Raw genomic sequence first — 21,614 nt, 5'->3', positions numbered from 1 at the left:
AATAGTGTTCAAAGGTTACTCTGTTTTGCAAAGCAGTTCAACGAGAGAAATATTCGAATTCGTAGTGCCATGAGGCGGTTGCAAGTCCGAAAATAAAGAAAGATGTTGACTCTATTGTTGCAAAGAATTATGTCGGACTTTTCCTTGTCAAGTCCCCTGTTAACCATCAAGTTCAAGCTAAGGTATAGAGGTAAGTTGTTGCTAAGTCTTTATCGGAACGTTAAAAAGGTATATCCTCAATTGCGTAATTCAATTCTGCGATGGCGTCTCGCAAGCGTCCCACAAAAACAATCCTATCGATCAACCCGCTGGACCTCTTCCAATTTCTTACTCCACCAAAGTCAGGGTAAATGACGGCTGATCGGTTACTACCTTGGTGCGGGGGTGTCGAACTGCCATCGTGGAGGTTGCGTTATGAAGCTTCTCATATCGGCCATCCGACCGACTACCGACATGATGATAACTGACGCGATGATCTCGCGATGGAAACTGCGTTTGAATGTCACATCACTAGAGCACAGCCTCCGATTTCCGGCTAGCATCCGCCGAGTCCCTTAACATTCTGACAATAAGATATAATGTCGTGTTCCTCCGCTTCAGTAGACCACTGGCTGTGACGCTTGTGTTGTGAACTGGCAGATCTCAAGCTCAATATATATCATGCGTTTTTTGTGTGCTTTATGGGCGGCGCTGCTTGCTAGGCCAGCCGCCTCGGCTCCGTCAGGACCGAAAAAACCAAACATTGTTTTCATAATGACAGATGACCAAGACCGCCGGCTTGGATCCACAGACTACCAAAGCGTCCTTCATAAGGAGCTGATTGCCAAAGGAACAGATTTCACAAACCACTGGACAACCACAGCCCAATGCTGTCCCAGCCGCGCGGGTCTTCTTCGCGGACAGCAGTCCCATAATACGAACATTACACATGTCGCAGGCGCCGGGTGAGTCTAAAACCAAACGTACATGACCGCGGGCACTATGCTAAGACGCGATCAGTGGGAGCTATGATAAATGGACTCTCGCTGGCGAGGACAACGACTATCTGCCGCATTGGCTAAAGAAGGCTGGATACAGAGTTGAATGTGAGAGGTCCTATCCCTCACGACATTGAAACAACTGCTGACTGTAACTGAAGACATCGGCAAGCTGCTGAACGGGTATAACACGGTAAACTACAACAGTCCAGCACCAAAGGGCTGGGACTTCATCAACAGTCTGGTACGTCTTCCAGAAACTGAACCTTGCAGATGTCTCAGCTAACCACCCCCTAGACTGACCCGTATACCATGGACTTCAACAACATAGTCATGTCGGAGAACGGCGCACGACCACGCCACTACCCCGGCTTTCATCAAACAGACATTATCAGAACTCAATCGTGAGCGCTTCCCCTCGTTCTGCTAACTACACATGCTGAGACTGGAATAGCCTAGACAGACTTGAATACCTAACATCCCAAGAAAAACCGTTCTTTCTCACCATAGCGCCCACAGTACCCCACGAGAACTACAACTTCTACGCCCCGGTCCCGCTCCTCCGGCACAAGGGGCTGTTCCCCAATGCAACGGCGCCGCGGTCTCCGAACTGGAATCCATCGGACGAGTTCCAGCAGCAAAAGTCCAACTGGATGAAGAAGTTGCGCCAGCTTAACGAGACGGAAATTGAGCACGGCGACTGGCTATTCCGGCAGAGGATCGAGTCTCTCCAGGGCGTCGACGAGATTATTGAGGACGTGGTAAACTTGTTGGAGGAGAAGGGTGTCATCGACAACACTTATAGTAATTCTTCCCGTCCTTTATTGACCATGACCAAGGAGATTGACCAGTTGTAAAGTAATCTACACAACGGACAACGGCTGGACGATCGGCGCCAACCGCGTAGCAGCAGGCAAAGCCACACCCTACGCAGACGACACCAACCTCCCCTTCGTCGTCCGCGGTCCCGGGGTGCCGGGGGGCATCAAGTCCGCACTCCCCGGCGCGCACATCGATCTCGCTCCGACATTTCTCGAGATTGCAGGCGTTCAGCCGCAAGACCTCCCGGAATTTCTCGACGGCCGAAGTCTGTTCGACCAATGGCTCTCTCCAGAGTCGGGATACGAAGGGAAGAACGAGGGTGTGGGGAAGGAGCTCCTAAACGTTGAGTTCTGGGGATCTCGAATCATCGAAGCCCCCGCAGCGTCCGTGGTCGGGTCCATCACAACAAACAGCTACAAGACGCTCAGACTCGTCGGCGACGAATTCTCGTGGTTGTTCATCAAGTGGTGTACCAACGAGATGGAGCTCTACAACACTCAGGTAAACTTAAATACCCTCTCCCTCGCCAGTGAGTACAGAAACTGACGATTGAGCAGGATGACCCCTACGAGCTGACAAACCTCATCAACTCGACATCCCCCTCCATCCAACGCCTCCTGACACGCCTCAACGCGGTTCTACTCGTCACAAAGTCCTGCACACAGGGAACCTGCCGCGACCCTTGGACCGTCCTCCAACCGCCCGACTCAACGACGCGCATCGCATCCCTCCAAGAAGCGCTCTCCCCGTCCTTCGACCCCTTCTTTTCCTCCCTCCCGGAGATTCGCTTCAAGGAGTGCATGCAGTACCAGTACGCCCCTAACGAAGAACCATTCTACCCACCCGGCGCCGCCGATAAACTGAGCGAACACCGCAGACCAACAGACAACTTCGTCGACACCAGCGCGACAAAGGTGATCAAGCCCGACAACACAAAGTTCTACGGCGGACCAGAGCAGAGGAACGTCAAATGGGCCGATGTACGCGCCGCCTCGAGGGCATTAACAGACGACGAGTTGGGCGGCAGTCTGGACCTGAGAAGCTTCGACGAGCGGGACGTGTTGGAGTGGTATAACTAAGGTAAGCAAAAGCCAGATAGATGACAAAAGCGGGATCTAAAATCCCCGATCCCCGATCAAGATCCCGATCGGAGGGGCCGGTCGATGTACTGCTAGTGGGACCCAGACATCTGGGGAAAGAGGGACAAAACGGTGGAAAAACTAGCTTAGTAAACGTCGTGCGTGATTCGTCTTTGTTTACCTTACATAAAAAAAGGGCTGAGAGAGCCATGGAGAGAGTTGAAACCGTCCCCCCCCAAGCGTGGGGTTTTGCCAACATCGGCCTTGGCCTTTGCTGGGATCGGTTGGTGTCCTTTCGAGCTTGTTCTGCCCCGTCAACCCACCCCCCTCCCCGAACGTTTCCCGCAGCCCGGTCAAACGCTGGTGGGTTCTTCCTTGTCAGGTGGCTCTAGATGGAAAAGTTTGTGTCGACGTCACAGATTTAACCTAGCTTTTAAGCTGGGGTTTAATGGGACCTTTGGGCTGAAGCTGAAGCTGAGGCTGAGGCTGAAGTTGCGAATAATCGCATGTACAGTGGTTGTCACCAACTTTGTAGGTAGGTAGCAGTTCCCGGCATTTATAGCAAATAGGTACATAACATGATAAAATTCACTAGCAACGGGTATTTATCAATAATAGGCACTAATATGAAGAAAAACGAAAAAAGTTGACTTTTGTCTATTCTATGAAATATCTCAACGCCCGTCCCAATGCTATTCTTAATGCAATCCGCTCTCGCCCGTCTCAGCCATGTATTTTTGGCAGTTGAGCATGATCTTGAGCTGGTCGCTAACCTCCTCAAGGCGACCCAGAACCTTCTTGTTGCCGTCAACGAAGCCGAGGATCGAGTACGGGATGCCGGTGTCCTGGCAGAATTCCCGAACGAAAACCTGCGCCTTGCGCAGGTTGTGTCTAGGCACACGAGGGAACAAGTGGTGGACGGCCTGGAACTGCAGACCACCGTGGATGAAATCGAGCCAAGCGGGGCAGTCGACGTCCATGGTGGTGCGCAGCTGGCGCTGGGGGAACGACTCGCTCTCGCCGAGATCAGAGGTCGACATGCCCCAGTGGCTGAGGGTGATCTGGACGTGCAGCGGCATGGTGATGATGTGCGAAACCAGGACGAAGGCGACACGGATGGGCCAGGTGGGCAGCGTGCAGAGGAGCAGGCGGTAGCCGAAGATGTACCAGAAGCAGAGCATGAATGCAATCTCTGTCGGGCGAATCCACCAGGCCTTGCTGTTGCCGAGGGAGGAAGACTTGGCGGAGAGAACGTGCAACCAGGAGAGGAGGTAGAGGTTAAAGCGAGCGATGCCCATGACGGGGTAGTAGGTCCAGCGCTGGTACTGGACGAGGAAGTCGGCGGCAGCGTCCCAGACGAAAGTGAAGTCATAGTAGGTAGAGCGCAGAGACTTGAAGAAGGATGGGCAGGTGGCGAAGAGAGGGACGTTCTGAATATCAGGGTCATGTTCCTGCGATTGGTTAGTAGAGTTCTGTGTTAAAATGCGAAATGGGTGGACTTTACAGGTTGGTTGGTGATGAGGTGGTGGACGTTGTGACTGCTCTTCCACCATCCCATGGAGAGACCACAGCAGAAATCGGCAATGAAAAGGCCGATGAGGGTATCGAATGAGAAGTTGTGAGTGATGGCTCCATGACCGGCGTCGTGCGCGGTGAACATGATTTGGTGCTGTGGCGTACATGTTAGTTTGTGTAAGTTGAGATGTGATATTCACGCAAAGTTGACTAACCCAGAAGAGACCCAAGAAGCAGGCCGAAGTCATGTACCACTCATAGCGGAGGGCCACGAGGAAAGACACGAAGAGCGTCGAGTAACGGGCCATCTCCTTGCCATAGTCGAGGTACGGGCAGTCGTAAAGCCCGGCTTCCTTGATACGCTCGTGCAGGGCACGGTACTTGACCTGGATATCCTGCTGGACGGCAGGGTCGAGAGAGGGATATTCGTCGAGGTCCTTGTTAATGCCCTGCTGCATGGCCCAGTCTGTGTATTTGGCCGCGGTCATGGGTGAGTGACTACGGTTGGACAGGACAGGCCCATCGGAGAATACTTCAGCGGTGACATCCTCATGGGCAGCAAGGCGTCGTCGGATGCCTGTCTCGATCTTGGTTTGGGGCTTGTCATCTTCGGCACTGCTGCACTCGGAAGTGACGGAAGTGCGGGAACTCTTGCTTTCAGAGACATCGCTCACGGCATCGTCGGTAGAGTCTTCATCGAGATCTGACGAGGGACATTCCACGACATGCGCATCTGCATCTGCATCGGAAGCATCTGCAGGTGTCGTATCTTCCTTGCTGTAGATGCCGCCCCTAATTGGTGGTGTCATGTTGATCCAAGGACCCGCAGGTTTCCGGCCTATCCGGAAAGCCTTCATAGTCTTCAATGTGGCTGCCGAATGGTACCTAATGGGCGATATGTCAGCACACTAATTCCACTTTGCGCATCCATAACGGAGTCCGAACTGCAAGACAACTCCGAAATATTTAGGGGCCCGTTCCCATCCATCTCTCAGTTGGGGCCCGATGAAAATTAAGCTTAACCAGACTTCTGATCTTCTTCGTTGCACTTTGCACTTTGCTGCCCACCCCTTGGCCATGTTTCCCAATTAGGAAATAAACCGGGGATCGGGGCTCGGGGAGGGAGAGGAAGAAAGGGAGAGACACAAGAGAGACACCCAAGAGTACAAAGGTGGAGAAAGGGAGAGAAAGAGAGGGAGAGAGGGAGAAAGAAGGAGATCGAGTGTGTACGTGACAGAGGCTCAAAAACAAAAAAAAGGACATTGAGGTAAGTTGGGTTCATTTACACTTTGATTTCGTCGGTCGCGTCTCTTCCCACCATATGTAGGATTGCCAAACGGCCACCGGGGTGCTTCTGGAGCCAGCTGTCGAGGCGGAGAACCATATCGTCGAGGATGATGATGGTCTTGCCGTCGGCGATCATGCCCTCGACCTCCCGAGGAGTGATTATCCTGCTGTCGCGATCCATGACGGCGACTGCGTATAGAGATTCGGAGCTCGGCGCAAGACGAAGTAGGGGCTGGAGGAGAATAAAAAAAGAGGGAAGCTCGAAGAAAAAGTCGGCTCGATATGAGGAAGGTACGAGCTGAAAAGGTGCGCTGAAGAGGTGGCCGCCGAAGAGGTACGAGTACAGACAGTTACCGGCGATGGGGGAGCTGTCGAAATATTCACCGTCCGGGTTCCAATCGCAATTCTCGACTGCGTTTGGGGAGGGAAGAAAAGGGGCAGGAACGCTTCGACAAGGTTTCGATGAAATTGAGAAAGTCAGTCTGCGCCAGGGAAATGGAATGGGTAGATGGCGCTGAGCTATTTTTCTACTACCGACGACCTCGACCAGCTTTGTTTAAAAAAAAACGTCAGAACTCCCAAGAGTCAAGCTTTACAAGAACGAATCCCTGTCTGGCTACCTGGGAAATGGCAAAAGAGAAGTGTTGGAAGAGAGTCGTGCCATTTTCAGACGAGAACAGTCGACACATTTCCGGACGGAGGGGGGGGGACAGGATAAAGGGTCAGCAGCAGCTGTGTAAGGAGATGGCGACAGACTCGTACCCCGTACGAGTAACGACCAGCATGTGGATCATTCTTTTCTTGTGCCTCCCACGCACACGCGCACACACACACACCTGAACAAGGACAGGACAGCTTGTTCCCAGGCGGGCAGGTCGAAACAGTGTGCGTGGGCTGGGCATCTGGCCAAACGGGAAAATCTACTCATCTCCTACGGATACTCCGCCAAGAAAAAGGTCGACAGGCAAAAAGCTAACAAGCGTGGGCAGGCACCACCCCTTCTCCTCAATCTTGTTTTCCCCCCCGGTCCAATCCAGTAATGTGGCCGTTGGTGCTTTCACTAGTCCCGGGGCGCAGCTTGCCGCGTTTCTTGTGTTGCTCTCTGGTTTCCTACTGCTGCTGCTGCTGCTTCTTCTTCTTCTTCTTCCTGCAGAAGTGGCAGAAACCGGATCAGGCGCCAGTGAGTAGTGGCAAGCAGCAGCAGCAGCAGCAGCAGCAGCAGCGTGTCCCGGAAGATTGGAGCGGTGGACCGAGTGGCGGCACCTTGTCTGAATGAACGAGGTTGACAGGACCCTGAAAGGCTGAAACGAAGAAATTCGGGGTCCTTCGATTCATGCCGTGCGCGTATTGGTCCATACGCGGGTGAGCCACCCTCGGAGCCCCGTTCTCCAGGCTTTTTCTGCTCTCTCTCTCTCCTCTCGCTCTTTTGTCTTTGTGGGTCCAAACTTCTCAAAGTTGGCAGAGTCAAGACACGCGTCAGAAGCGAGGAAGAATGGGGAACGAGTGGGACGGTCTCCAGGACCCTTGAAACTCAATTCTGTGCACGGCTAATCTGTATGGATGTGGCGCTGTTATCTATTCATTGGGGTCATGGTCAAGCTGGGATTGCGCTGCCCGTAGGCTGCGATTCATGCGGCGGTGCGGTGGGAAAGAATGTTTCTGGAAAGGTGAGATGGTCTAAAGCCAATTCGGTCTGCTTGGTCTTGGCCTTGTTGGGACTTTGGAAACTTGTCTTGCAGTTGGGACCAAACCACCACACCTGCCGTTTTCTGGAGCCAGTTTGGAACATCCGCAAGCGGGTCGCCGATAAAAGAGAGAAAGAAAGACCGAAAGGCATACATACTATAGCCTATAGGTAAGAAGAAAAGGGGAGGTGGGGGAACAGAATACGGAGAACAGGAACGGGGAAGACTTCCAACTCGAATTTCGGCGGAAGCGGGGACGCCTTTCCGAACGGATACCTACCACAAGCAGTGAGCACATACCAGTAGTAGTAGTAGTTCTCACTGAGACTTTACTATTGCTAGGTACTTGCTTGGCTGCGCTACCGTACTAGGCCTGTTCCTCCTTGCAAGTTTGTCTGCGTTGCGGTGCTCATTTGACGAGCCGAGCTTTGGCAGCAAATTGGCATGAGGCAAAGAGGATACCTGTCAAGCACAGTAGCGGAGGACGTTTCCCATCAACGATAGTCGGGGGGAAGATCCAGGCTCTTGGCCACGGAAATTCCACTTGGCGGCACAGGCTGCGCCTCGAGCTAACCCCACAGAATCTCGCAAGCGGGTGAGGAGATGGCCATGCAAGGTGGGTTCTTCCGTTGGAGACTTGGACAAAAGGCCGCTTGTTGGCCTGCCACCTCCTTAGTCTTCCCGGAAGCTAATGATTGGAGCGACAATCCTCGTGTAGCTGCAAACGCTTGGCGCAAGACCGAGGTCTAGACGTGCACTAGACAGTGCGTTCCTATCTCGTCTCATCTTTTTTTTCAGGCTGCATTATTGTTTAATGGTGCGTTTCCTCGGCAAGCTTCCTGGAGGCTTTTGAGAGCAAGACACTTCAGCTCACCTCAGCTGGAAAAGCCCCAGTCCCACGCCACTAAATCGGATCCCTCGACGATGGGCGATAATTGGTATGCCCTAAGCTAGATTTCTGTGCCGTAGAATGCTTGTCAATCTGGGATCATCTCCACTTAACAGTTGCGACCAGACCAGATCCAATACGTACCGTTGCACTGGACGCGTACGTAATATCCCGACCCATGTCCAAAGTTGAGTCGATGCATGTGGTGGAAAGTGATAGGCAGGCAAATACCAAGAACAACCGGGAAAAAGTGGTTTGGTACCACATGTTGGCAAAAAGGGGGCAGAGACCGAGCACCCAAGTATAGATAATCTTGGATAGAAAGCGAGTGTGTGATTGCTTCTGCATCTATCCGCATCCTTTCGTTCTCTCTCTCTCTTTTGGACCTGATGTCAGACACAAGGCAATTAAAGTGGATATTCAGGGAACATCAAAGGCGATCCAAATGAGCGGCATGCAGATGGCTGCACCCTATACGCGTGAAGGAAGGCGAGAATACGTCGTAGTGGGGCCTGCAGAAAGGGGTTAGTTACACCGCCCATGAAATCATTGGTCATTTCTCTTGTGAGGGGGCTTGCTGGTCCTGTCCCATCCGGTCGGTGGGGGAGGGGGACGCTACCTCGTTTGTCGCGAGTAGTATGAGCGAAAGGTTGCATTCTCGGATTCCCCTCAGCGGTTCGTTGGGGGTCGGGTCTGGGCCCATGCTCAATCCCTGTCGGTGTCCAAGGCCCGATTTCAATTCGATACCGAACATGTGCAGATCAAAAGGCCGTTGCGCTTCCCAGGCAGATGTCGGTCGGCCTTCATCCCGACAAGACGAAAAAAAGACGAGAAGCTCGGTTCAGTGCGGGCAAACCTTGGTCTCCGTCCCGGATCAACCCCTGCCCGTCTTCCGTTCCTAATAAAAGCCTTACGTAATACGGAACACGGCGGCGTGCTCTCCGCTCCTCCCTCTACCCAGTATCAATGCTTGGCATCTAGCTGACTAAGGTTTCACACTGTTTCGGTTGCCACTACCTCAATCTTGACACCTGTTTCCTTATTGGGATGGGTCTTTGTTTGGCAGGAAGAAGCGCAAACACGGCAGGAGTAAGAAAAGAAACCAAGAAAAATGAACAACAGAAAAGAAAGATTCTGTCACCGGCTCATCCTGGACCGCTCTTGATTCAACAATTGACTTTGGGACGATGAAAACTCTGCAATGACGGCGGAAAACAATTCTATGAAACCCAAGCTGACTCGATCCAGAACAGTCGGCAGTCGTCCGAGTCACGTGAAGCCTGTCATCCATCAGCATCCTGCATATCAGACGAAGTAGCAAAGCATCAGATCAACCCCAGATGGGTTGCATCTCATAGATCCTCTGGCAAACCCGGTGGAAAACCGGTGTGCCTCGTGAAATCATCGGAGACTTCGGAGCTATCTTTACGTGGAACATCGGCAAACTTCAGGGGCGCATTACCGAGTTTGTCTAAAATAGCTCCAAGTCTATCGGAACCGGGTTTTTGGCTAGGAGCCGCATCGGTCCGACGCCTGTAGAGAAGAAGAATCTTCTCCGCGTATCAGTACGAGCCGGTCTTGGCACCGGATTCATTTACGCTGCTTCTTCCCCAACCCTCCGCCTCCACGATAACGAACTCAAGGGATCCCTACTCACCACGACGCTGACCGAGTACGACAGAGACTTGATCGACCTTTACACAGCCCTGTCATACGTATGGGAGAGTCTTGAAAAGCCATGCCAGATGATTCTCGATGACAACCTCTTCGCCATCATACGGTCATTGAATGACGCACGGCGGGACTTGCCCGACGCCACCCGCGAATGGAGGATTTGGGCTGAGGCTCCGTGCATCCACCAGGAGGAGATCCCGAAGGAAGCCCCCATAAGGGACACCTGTTCAACTGCCCACAATACTATCCTCTGCGTCGGGAGTCTCACCGACGGGGCTGCCAAGTCGTTTCCTGCTCACTAATACCGACTCTTACTCCGATTTTAGCATCTCTCGTAATAATGTTTCAGATAATGACATCAAAGTCGTCTCTTGTGTTGTCTTAGGGTATGGACGGACTCAAACGTCCCCTCTGGCATGACTAGGAAAGACGACGGTGGCATCCTCACGCTAGCCTTGAGGGATATCCTCTTCAGTCTATGATTCAAGCGCGCCTAGGTCTTCCAGGAATTATCCTTTCCAACGACTCCTGGCTTTAATGTGGCGGCAGTTGCCTGCCTTGAACTGGTCGTTGCCGCCTTCTTGTTGTCAATGTTTTTGAGAGCGACGATAGTGAGTCGAGGTAATCACGATCAACCGACAAGCCCACGAAAGCATGCGCGTTGTGTATGACTTGAAATTAGCTTGGGTCAGCAAAATGCGGAATGAACGCGTTCCTCTTTGAAGGTTATCAGGATGCCGAAGGGTCTTGAGGCCACGGCCTCACGAAACTCGGTTTACACCAATTTCGATGGCTTTAAAAACGTGAGCAACCTTCTTCGCATCGACTATGATGAAATCATGCTATGAAAATCATGACAGTTGTCATGCACTAGTTGGTTGTCAAAACATCGAACTATTAATCTTCAGGGCCGATGATATCTGCCAATGGATAGCATACCGTCCTAGGCTTCAAACTCTCCATGTGTTCGCCGCTGCCTAATTCAACTTTATCAACACTTTGAACGAAACCTCGCCTAACGGCTTGCCAATGGACTATGGCCTTCTCTTCCCAATGGAAACCAAGAGGGGAACTTGGGCCCGCCCATTCATGAGTCCGGCTGGTGTAGGTATTATCAACCTCATGATATGTTCTTGTAATCAGAACAAAGAGAGCAAAAGAAAACTGAAGGCAGACGACTGACTCAGAAAGAGGCTGAAAGGTGCGGAGTAGTACAATCTCAGGCTAAAAGGGGCGACATCGTCAATTTCTTTGGATGTTCCCCAGTAGCCGTCATCATTTGACCCACAGAAGTCGCGGGGCGAAGAACTCAACAGTGCAATTATAGGGGGCTCTGGACCGACATAAGCTTCCCATATGGGGACACTCAAAGCCATTCTAGAGCCTGCAGAGGGGCTCACGTTGATGCTGAGGATTACTTTGTTATCGGATTGTCATCTTGATATACCTGCTTGCTGGCATGAGCATCAGCCCCGAAAAGAGGACATGCAAGTGTTCGCTCTACACAGAGTCGATGAAATAATATGCTCCCTTTCTTCTGATGGGGCGACGTCGTGTGACGAGGAAAATAAACTCGGCTAACATACCCCAACGCCAGCTCATAAATCCAATAACAACTACTAGACAAGGGTATCTCTACAACTCTAGTGCTTTCTGCACATGTTAAATCATTTTTTTTTTAGCAAGCCAGAGACATATAAATAGCCCCCAAAGGGCCGTCACACTCATTCACGATCCCATCTTGGAGCGTTGAGGATGAGAGCCATGAGCGAGCCCGAGAACAGGGCGGTAACAGGGACGGTAATGAACCATCCGAAATAAATCCAGGCCACCAGGCGCAGGTTAATACACCTCCAATCTCCATTCGCAAGCCCGACGCCCACCGTCGCGCCGGCAATGCACTGCGTCGTCGATACGGGTAGCGCCAACCTCGTCGCCATGAGCACCGTGATGGCACTAGCAAGCTCCATCGAGAACCCACGCGATGGCGAGATGAGCGTCAACCTGTTACCCAGGTTGCGCATCACATGGTACCCGTACGTCAGCAGGCCGAGCACGATGGCCCCGCCGCCGAAACACAGGATCCAGATCGGCACCCCGACGGAGGTCTCGACCCTTCCCGTCCGCCAGATGTCGTAAGCCGTGGCGAAGGGCCCGATGCTGTTCGCCACGTCGTTGGCGCCGTGGATGAAACTCGCGGCCGAGGCGGTGAGGATTTGTAGCGCGCTGTACATGTATTCTGCACGGTTGTCGTAGTGCGGCGCGCGGGAATGCATGTCTTCGATATCCCAGCTTAGCACCGCGTTGCGCTTTTGCATCGAGATGACGTCTTTCTCGAGTCCGCGGAGGAGGACGCGGTTGATCCGCCAGCCGATCACGGGCAGGCTGCTCCAAGGGCCCGGTGGTCGGGGAGGGATTATGTCTGCCGAAGAACGGCGGGATTCAGCGCCGGGTGTTTGGGGAAGAGCAAGCGCTGGTGGCGGTAGGACGGGGTGGTCGTCCTTGAAGAGCTCTGATGGGGTCTGGGTTGTTGTCTGAATCGACTCGAGAAGGGACTCAGAGGCCCGGACATAGGCTAGCTCGTCGGCGGTGAGATGGCCGCGGTAGTAGTCTTTGATGTTGACCCTGTTGACACCGAGAGGGGGCGGAGGCGGGGGCGGGCGGTTAAGGAGCCAGGGACCTCTCCACATCATGGTCCATTTCAACTCCCAATCCTCATCAACGATTCTGCGCCAGAGGTACGGGAGAACAAAGAATGCCTGGAGAAGCGTGGCACCGGTGGCCACGGAGAATACTGCGATGAGGATTTGGGCGGCTGTAAGTTCGACTTGGGTTTGTACGCCCTTCCAAGCCATGAGCACTATCCGTCTATCAGATACATGGTCACATGAATTGCGCAGGGGTGGTGCGAAGCCACTTACTCGTCAACGCTCCAAACGTTAGAAACGTGTAGAACGGTATCGTGTAGAACGCATTTCGTACCGCGTTCGTCTTAGTCAGGACAAACTTCTTCGTTATGAGGAACAGTATCGCCCCGAGGACTCCGGATAACCCCGGTGCCACGGCCCACGCCGCGAACACCTGCGACACGCCGTTCCAGCCCCAGCTCACCTTGGTAATCCCAATAGACGCCGTCGCGGCTCCGACGATGCCGCCGATGATGGAATGCGTCGTCGATACCGGTAGGCCGTTGCGTGTGGCGATGCTGAGAAACACCGACGACCCGAAGATGGCACACATCATGACGAGAAGGAGGACGCTTGGTCGGTCATCGTACAGATGCGGGTCGATGATTTTGTTGCGGATGGTGTCTGCTACGCGGGAACCGATGGAGACCGAGCCCCCGAATTCGGCAAAGGAGGCGATCACCATTGCTTGTTTCATTGTTAGGGACCGCGAGGAGACGGAGGTTGCGAATGAATTTGCGACATCGTTCGCGCCTGGAGCAGTGTTAGTGGACTTGCATGGGGGGGTCTGACTCGAGCAAGCTAGGGAAACGGCATGGGAGTCGGGGTGAGACGCTTGGGAGAAGCCAAGTTTGGTGACATACCGATGTTCCAGGCATCGAGAAAGGAAAAGATTGTGGCTATCGCAAAGATGTAGTCATATTGATGGAGCACCGCCGACATGGCGTCTCGTCCGGCGCGGTGGCGCGGGGCACGGTGGTTTGGAGGCTTGAATTTAGATGATGGTCGTTCGGCTCCGGGGTGTTCGGCGGAGCCAGTCCCGCGGACATGGCGCTGGTTTAATTCGTACTCATGCTAAGAGTCGACACATCTCAGCCTGTCTGTCGCGGGTCGCTGTTGTTACGGTCTACGTTGGAGGCTCCAAACTGTGAAGCTGCAATCCGCCGATACAGATTGCGAGAAAGTGGATGCGAGCAATTGCCCTGCAAAGGCACCGGGAGCAGCCCAATGGACGGTTATATGGGTTGCGCAGCCCGGGCTGCCGTCAGCCGAGATCGAATCAGGACGGGGTTCCGAAGGAAGGGTGACCCCCCCTCAGACTGGCCCGTGGTCTCAAGGATCTTGGGAACGATTGCCTCTTCGCCTGGGCGAGGTGCCTGGGTGAGATGACAGGTCATTCACTCAGGGCTGTCCCGTCCGCCCCGTTCTGGTATCGCGCTGCAGTGGTAGCACGTTCGAGTCTAAAACGCCTGGTCTTTCGAACTAGGGTAAGGGGAGCCACGAGGCGACGATAAGGTGGATGACAGGGCGGATGGGAATGCTTGGGACCTCCTTCAGATCGTTGAGCTGAGGCGGCGGATGAAATTGGTTACATTGGCATATTGGATGCCCAGGCGCAGGCCAAAGCACGGTAGACTCGGTCGCGCCCGTTTGAGGCAAATGGCATGACTTTTAGGCTGCGGCGACGCTATCTATTCTAACAGTTTCTAGCAGCCCCCTCCCCTCTGGAATGAGAACGATGCAAGACCGGTGCAGGATGTGGGAAAAAAGGCGAGCGAGCAGTGGAAAAGCTGATGTGACTTGGCGTACGTTGAAAACGGGAGCCAATCGGTGGCCGGGATTCGAGCACGATGTTGGATGCTGCAAGCTTGCCAAGATCCACTGCCCCCGCGGGGGGCCGGTTATGGAGGCGTTTCCTGTTTGAGCGTTGCCATTGGTATTCGCCCTTCATTTTGGGCTAACCCAGGATTTTATTCACTCGGCTTGGTTTCTCTTTTTCGGTTTATTTTCAGTATTCACTTGACCCTAGGATATTGCCTTCTTCCACTGTCTTTACTTTCTTTATCCTTGCCATAGCTGCATGTCCCGACGGGGTGGGCGCTATCATGCTTCCCATGTCGTCTCCAATGTATAGAACGAAGAAGTCTGTGGGGACTTGACCACAGGTAAATCCTAGACAAAAATAACTAGCCCTTTACTGGTGTATCTTTTCATCATATTGATAGACACAAAAGACTAAAAGCCTTGTTAGGCAAGACTAGGCAAGCCCGCGCAGCTGGTCTGCCATATTCGTCACTGTCAAAGCCAAGATCACCCAAACACAACCTTCAGTCAGGCCCCTGATACCAATGATCTTTGACACGAGGCAGGCTGTACGCCTGTGGGGGCGGGGCTCTTATGCGCATGAGGCACTCGGTGACTGATTGGGACAATGGCATGCTTTACGCCCAGGGCTGATGTTGACACTTTTAAGGTGGAACATGGGTTAACGTCGCACACCCACTTCTCGCACACCCCCACATTTCGCACACCCATAAATTGGGTCATCATGAGGTATTCATCAACTTCATAACTATAAGTCTGATTCGTCTCCTGCAACTGTGATACTATCGCCAGTTTTAATAGGTAATTCAGGCTCGCTAGATTCATCTGAGCTATCCTCAATTTCGCCAGCCTCAATTTGGGCTTTGTGAATTGCCTCAATGTTGGCAAACTTCGAATTTGGGCTCATTTGGACCTTACGCCGCTTCCGTACCATTCCAGCCTCAACTTCTGCTTCCAACATTGCAATCTTCTTCTCTGCTGTAGCCAATTGATAGTCCTTTTCATCAAATCCCTTTTGAACCTTTCGAAACAACAGTCGCTGCGTTTGCTGATCTTTATCCAACTTGCTGAATAAGCTAAGTTGATCATATAGATCAACTGTCTTCTTGGGCGTTGACCAGGCTACTATGGATGTAGCAGATGCCCAGTTTTCGTCTTTTCCACCATCAGAGGCCCTCATAGGCGTAGAATAGCCTGGCTTTGAGGGCTTGGAAGCATTCTCAAGCAGTAGAGGGCTCATGAGCGGTCGAGCTATCGAAATGGGCCATAGTCCTGTTGCTTTCCAGCCGCTTCTGATATTCTTGCTTGAAAATGCCATCTGGCGTGCTTTTCCATAGCAGGTAAGAAAGTTCCGTTTGCCTACAACTGTAGAATCGTTGTGTTGAATGAGGTATCCAAGCTCTTTTCGATAGGTCGCCTTGAGAGGCCCAAAGACTGCTTGGTCTAGAGGTTGGAGAACGTGGGATGTATGTGGCGGTAGGAAAAGGAGATATATCTTGTGTTTATAACAGAGATACATAAATTCTGTTGTTTCATGACTGCCATGACCGTCTAGGATCAATAGTCTCTGCTCAGAGGGATGATCAGGCTTAGTCAGAGGGATAAAGATGTTCTCAAGCCATTCCACAGCTGTAGAGTCTGAAGTCCAGCCATTCTCAGTTGCTGTGAACTTCCAACCACTGTAAATATCACGTTTATGGATATCAAGAGGAAACCATTGTTGTTGAACCGATTTCCCTCGATAAATAACAAGTGGAGGAAGCGCCTGACCAGTTGCAGAGACACACTCAAGCATAGTTGTCCAAGCCCGAGACCCAGGCTGTTTTTTTCGCATTGATGAGCTTTCTGATGATCCCAGTACTAAGCCATTTGATCCTCTGCCTTCTAGGATACCAGTTTCATCCATGTTATAGCGATGATGTGGTTTGATCGCCTTGATCTCTGGAAGGGCGAGTTGTTGAAACCATTGCCTGATTACATTAGTTGAGGCCCCATTGACACGCTTAGAATCGATGGCTCTAGCTCTATGAACCTTGATTGATGGATTTCTCTTAATAAAGAACTGAATCCAGTTTCTCCCAAGTGGCTGGGTAGTGCCTCTGATGTCTAGGATTCGCTGGGCAAATTCCTTGAGTTGTTGATGTGTTGGCGGCAGCCCTAACGCCGCCTGGATACGCACCCATTCAGCTAAGTGACTTTCCTGTGCTGGAGATAGCTTCTGGAAGCTAGAGAAAGCTACATTTCTTGCCTGTGAACCCTTTAATCGAGACTGGAGGGTTGATGGTGGAATTCCAGCATCATGAGCTGCCTTTCGGACACTCTGCCCACTTGCAACTGCATTGAGAGCTTGATTGACTTCTGTTTCCGTATACTGGCCCATTAAGCGTATAAGAGTAACTATTCAAAGAATTATAATAATCGCTGTAAAAGTGGTGAAGATATTAAAGAATGTTGAAGAGGGTAAAATTCTACATGAGCGATTTATGGGTGTGCGAAATGTGGGGGTGTGCGAGAAGTGGGTGTGCGACGTTATTCGCCTGCTGGTAAGTATTGTTCTAGGTCTTCTTTCTCACATTGTGCTAAGAAAGTGGCTTATTATGTTGTCAGACCTCCTCTACTTATTCTTTGGTTGCCCCGTGCCCATGAGCTCGGTCACGATTTTCTTACTTCTCATTTGCCTGTCCCCCTACTCAACAGCTATATGGATCTTCCCGGTCTATATTTAACGACCGCAAGTACAATCTTTGCTAGACAACGATATTATCACACTGTCTTACTAGTATTTACCCCGTAACCGTCATAGCTTACGCGAAACAGCTTTTCCAGCAAGGCTACTATATCTATCGTATTAGGCGCTATGAGTATTGGAAGTAGAGAATTTATTGTTAGGGTACATATTCCTTTTAATAAGACGATCAATACTGATTTGTACTCTAGACTGGAGAGTGGATTCTTTTCGCTCTTTGCTTTATTGTCGTGTTTGCTCGACTTGCCGTACGCACATGGCAGAGGATATGGTCTTTCTGGCTATCCGAAATCTTCCTTTTGATCGCTCTCCTATGGTTCCTAATACTTGTTGTTGGAGATACCTACGCAAGTTCCATAGGTTTAACCGCTTTTTCCCCTATATACGCCGACGAAGGGTTTTCAAAGGTAGACACGTCTTATCTGACATATAAAGTTATATGCTAATGGATCCACAGTGGAGGTTTGCAAGCTCAGTTATTTTTGATACTGGCTTTTACTTCCCAAGATTTAGTTTACTAGCCTTTTATTATGAACTTTTCCCGAGAAGTGAAAAGACATTACGGATCTGTCTACATATAGTTACAGCTTATGTAGTTTGCGCATTCCTAGCAACTGCCTTCATGGATATATTCTGGTGTGGCACAGATCTTTCGTCTAATTGGTAAGTCGTTAATCAGACAACCTATTGCTCATCACAGGACTAATTTTCTCTTAGGTCAGATGATCCAACCGCTTGCGCTTTAGCGAATGTATATCTGCCCCTGTATATAAACTGGTCAATCGGTATGGCTTCAGAGTTGATGGGTAAGTCGAGAAATACTAGCGAAGCAAATATAGAGACTAACATGAAGCCCTTGGCAAGTTTTTGCGTTGCCATTTGGAATACTCAGGATGAAGGTTCTCGGGTCGAAGGAAAAGAAAGCCTTACTCTTAATCTTCCTCCTTGGCATAGGTACACTTCTCGCCAGCATTGCGCGCCTTGTTTTCACAGTACAATCGATCTGGGATTATACCACCTGTAAGTATCGACATCCACTACGAATTTGATTTCAATAGGCTGATACTCCCTTGTAGTTCTAGTTTCATTCGCAGAAATTGCGTCCCAAATGATTGTCATTTCCCTACCAGCGTTGCGCCCGCTGCTCGTCAAAATTCCTCGACAGTGGGCAAAGTGGACCAAATCGAGGACTGAGCAACCATTCGATGAGGCAAAAAAAATTACACAAGCGACTGCCACTATTGACAGCTCCCGAAGCAGGAATGAAGTTGCACGTGATAGTTCGTCTAGTGTTTAGCCTGTTATTAGGCAAAGGCTTTGCAGTATTGTTTATCTAGTTTTAATGAAATCATGATGACTAGACCATGTTCCATTGGAGAACGTCCTGCTTATAACATAGTTTTCCAACTGAAACTGGTCACCCCTTGGGGCTCTTGCGATGTAAGTATCTTTCTCGTTTACTTATTTGCAAGGAACCAGCCAAAAGCCGCCAGGCATATTAGCAGCCTGCCCTCATTAGCTTGTCTATAGGAGAGCAGACGGGATCCCGAGTTTTCCAATAGGTATGGTCGTATGTAGTATTTTGAGGCTAAAATTTCTTTATGCAGTTTTGGACGTGCAAGGGGGTTGTATTGTTATGGACCTCTCATAGCTTTCTGGGGTGGAAACCAAGTTGTTTAAATGCCTAGCTTCACTGGATGTCTTTTAGAACGACCAAGGTAATACTATGGGTTGACAGAACCTCAGCACTAAAAGATGAAGGAATACTCATTTCTCAGAAATTAATACTCGCCAACACCTACGTTGATTCTTGCAACTTCATGAAGCCTCAGAGGCGAGTCATTCAACAATACGCAAGTCCGACAGGCCTGCAATACTATGTGACAATATGATGCTCAAGTTCAACAGGAGGTTACAGCCGGTCATAATTCCGGCCGTCCAAGAAATAGGTAATTTTGCACATGGCCATGGAGTTGATTGTTGGCGCGGCTAGGGTTGGGCTGCACTACCAAACCATTGTTCTATGTATCAGGCCGCCAAATAACGAAGTCTCAACTTTTCAGCGCCCGTTTGTTGACTTCAAACGGGTTTGTCCACAACACGGCGATCGGAACTATCCTTCGGGTAGTACCACCTCGCTGGGTTGTTTGGTATCGGATTTGGCGTATCTCCCCGGATGAATGACTCGGGACTTACTCTTAGAACATACATGATTCGCCAGCACGTCTCATCTTGAGGCAACCGTTTTGATAACGCGCTTTATGATCTTCCTATGCCCATAATTTTACATTAAAACCCCTACTGCATTTCTAGGGCACGGTGGCCTCAGCGAACCATCCAGCGAGTAAAGAGCAGGATGGGTAGGCTACCGGCTGTAAGTGGAGACTGAGCCTCGGGATTTACAAACAGTCCTTCAAACATGCAGGCAATTAAGGTTTTCCCCTTTATTTGGAGCAATAAAGTTCTGGTATCAGGTTAGTGGGGGGTCAAACTGATGAACTAGTATAACTTCACTCGCGATCCTGCCATCTCAACATCTGTTGAAGTCCTAACTCGGTAGTTTCGCAGGTCTCGGCCAATCGTCAATCGTTCATCAAATTTTAGCTTCAGTCACTCTTTTTCTTTCATTCATCATGATTTTGCCTCACGTGGCCGTCCGATCTCTACAGGCGCTCTCTGTGAACGCTCCCCGCCCATCGCTGTCATCGTCTGTGCAGTGCCCGGTGGTCCTTGACGGACGCATCCCTCAAAACTTCACCCTCGACGCCTTTGACACCAACGCGAGCCCTTATAACCCGGGCTTCACTAAGGGCGAGGACCCGTGGTCCAAGATTATCCTGTTTCCTAACGTCCCGACCACTTCGCGGTTCGACGTCTCGGCCAATACCACGGGAAACTTCAAGGCGTTGGAGGTTACCATCAACGACCGTTCCATCTTCAATCCGCCTCCGGGAAAGAATCCACAGCTAGGGTTCCGTCGCGCCGGGCTGTTGCTCGGAAGTGGTTCCGATGCGTCTAATGAGGGCGTCATGACATTCCACTGGAGCTCGATGCAGGACTCGGAGCGCAAGTTGAACCTCACGCACGAGTACCTCACGGCATTCCACGAGACCAACGACTCCGGCGGTGCACAGTTCGCACTACAGCTGGGGCTTCCACTCGGCCAGAATGGCACCGAACCGCCTGCAACTAACTGGAAGATGTTGGACCGAAACAACAGCGTTGTCTTCACTACGCCGCTCAAGTTCAACGCTTGGCAGAACTTTGCGGTCACGCTTGATGTACCCCAGAAGTAAGTAGTCCTGCAGGCAAGCCATCGAACACAATCAGACGCGATACTTACTCTTTCACAGCACCATGCAGGTTTTCTTCTCTGAAGGCAACGAGCCACTGAAGGCTGTCACCAAGGTTCTTCCAAACAACAACGCCGGTGGCGGCGTACTTCAGATTGGCATGTTGAAGAAGCCTACCGAGACCAAGACGGTTGTGAATGATGGGTTCCAGGAGAGCGGGCTGAATGAGGGCCAAATTTTGGGCGGAATCTTTGTTGAAAACAGCGCGAACGGCTGCGTGTCCTTGTGATAGGCGTCTGCTCTAGTTGTACACCGACAGACAAGATCCTGCTAGAATTTCAGCGGTGGGACGAGCGTTCAATAAATGGGAAGTACAATGCCAATGGCAAAAAAAGGGGCCCTCGTGACTGAGCATTTCGACTGAGACCTTTCTCGGCAAATGCGTATATTACCCTGCCCCCGTGTTACGTGCGTTGTCTCGACCCTCATGACCCCCTTTCCTCCGCCTTCTACCTTCAATTACGCCTGAGTATGCTCCACATGGAACATGGGACAAGAAGCAAGGGTTGTTTCTAATCTTTGTTATTATGCACGTCTATATGACGCGGTATGAAGAACGCCACGATGTTTCGATCCAGCAGGAATCTCCCAGACACTTTGCCACGACTCTCGGCTCCACATGCCTTTATCTACAATATGTAAAATCTTAGAGTGTCTCGCGCAACCTTTACCTGAACGTCTCAAGTGTATGATTTAAAAACTTTGTGGTATGAATTCGCGAGCCACTCAGGAAATGTCCCTTAACCTGCCACTGTCATGTCATGTTTCGGCACCCTTACTTGACGATGGCCAGAGCCGCGGAAAGGGGATCGTCGGCCTGATAACTCTTGGACCACTAGACGAACCTTGATGGCGTGGCCCCCATACGAACTTGGCATTGATACCAGTGGAGAAACGCACCAACACATTATATCAAAAAGGGGCAAGTTTACGTTGCGAAAACAATGGAAATGACGACGAAAGGATCAGAGTGCAGTTTTTGTACAGCTAGTAGTGGATATGCGAACCGGAAATCTTACAGGGGTTACTAATATCGCCTGGTACTCAATGTAAGATGCCCGCGTATTAGTTTCTAT

General features: G+C 51.1%; 6 protein-coding genes across 6 annotated transcripts; 3 read left to right on the top strand and 3 right to left on the bottom strand.

Moving 5' to 3' along the window:
* Positions 1 to 753: 753 nt before the first annotated feature.
* Positions 754 to 2,878, top strand: CTRU02_211295 (arylsulfatase precursor; the record flags this gene model as incomplete). The annotated part of the gene is made up of 7 exons (XM_036720316.1): positions 754 to 944; positions 1,000 to 1,085; positions 1,139 to 1,221; positions 1,275 to 1,381; positions 1,432 to 1,781; positions 1,837 to 2,300; positions 2,357 to 2,878. 7 exons carry the CDS (start codon positions 754 to 756, stop codon positions 2,876 to 2,878), a joined length of 1,803 nt encoding a protein of 600 aa, XP_036588059.1.
* Positions 2,879 to 3,576: 698 nt separating this feature from the next.
* On the bottom strand, positions 3,577 to 5,861 carry CTRU02_211294 (Delta 8-(E)-sphingolipid desaturase 2; the record flags this gene model as incomplete). The annotated part of the gene is made up of 4 exons (XM_036720315.1): positions 3,577 to 4,329; positions 4,383 to 4,547; positions 4,609 to 5,278; positions 5,680 to 5,861. The coding sequence occupies 4 exons, from the start codon at positions 5,859 to 5,861 to the stop codon at positions 3,577 to 3,579; spliced, it is 1,770 nt and encodes a 589-aa protein (XP_036588058.1).
* A 3,440-nt stretch (positions 5,862 to 9,301) lies between these two features.
* CTRU02_211293 (Heterokaryon incompatibility protein 6, OR allele 12) lies at positions 9,302 to 10,230 on the top strand (the record flags this gene model as incomplete). The annotated part of the gene is made up of 3 exons (XM_036720314.2): positions 9,302 to 9,343; positions 9,613 to 9,719; positions 9,768 to 10,230. 3 exons carry the CDS (start codon positions 9,302 to 9,304, stop codon positions 10,228 to 10,230), a joined length of 612 nt encoding a protein of 203 aa, XP_036588057.2.
* Positions 10,231 to 11,652: 1,422 nt separating this feature from the next.
* Positions 11,653 to 13,557, bottom strand: CTRU02_211292 (phosphate-repressible phosphate permease; the record flags this gene model as incomplete). The annotated part of the gene is made up of 3 exons (XM_036720313.1): positions 11,653 to 12,788; positions 12,850 to 13,368; positions 13,479 to 13,557. The coding sequence occupies 3 exons, from the start codon at positions 13,555 to 13,557 to the stop codon at positions 11,653 to 11,655; spliced, it is 1,734 nt and encodes a 577-aa protein (XP_036588056.1).
* Positions 13,558 to 15,187: 1,630 nt separating this feature from the next.
* On the bottom strand, positions 15,188 to 16,345 carry CTRU02_211291 (transposase; the record flags this gene model as incomplete). The annotated part of the gene is made up of 1 exon (XM_036720312.2): positions 15,188 to 16,345. The coding sequence occupies one exon, from the start codon at positions 16,343 to 16,345 to the stop codon at positions 15,188 to 15,190; it is 1,158 nt and encodes a 385-aa protein (XP_036588055.2).
* A 3,473-nt stretch (positions 16,346 to 19,818) lies between these two features.
* On the top strand, positions 19,819 to 20,767 carry CTRU02_211290 (uncharacterized protein; the record flags this gene model as incomplete). Its single annotated transcript, XM_036720311.1, has 2 exons — positions 19,819 to 20,477; positions 20,539 to 20,767. 2 exons carry the CDS (start codon positions 19,819 to 19,821, stop codon positions 20,765 to 20,767), a joined length of 888 nt encoding a protein of 295 aa, XP_036588054.1.
* Positions 20,768 to 21,614: the final 847 nt, after the last annotated feature.

The sequence above is a fragment of the Colletotrichum truncatum genome (assembly GCF_014235925.2).
Source record: "Colletotrichum truncatum strain CMES1059 chromosome Unknown Contig_0007, whole genome shotgun sequence".
Classification (NCBI taxonomy): Eukaryota; Fungi; Ascomycota; class Sordariomycetes; order Glomerellales; family Glomerellaceae; genus Colletotrichum; species Colletotrichum truncatum.
The sequence above is the reverse complement of the archived record's forward strand: the minus strand, read 5'-3'. Positions and strand labels throughout refer to the sequence as shown.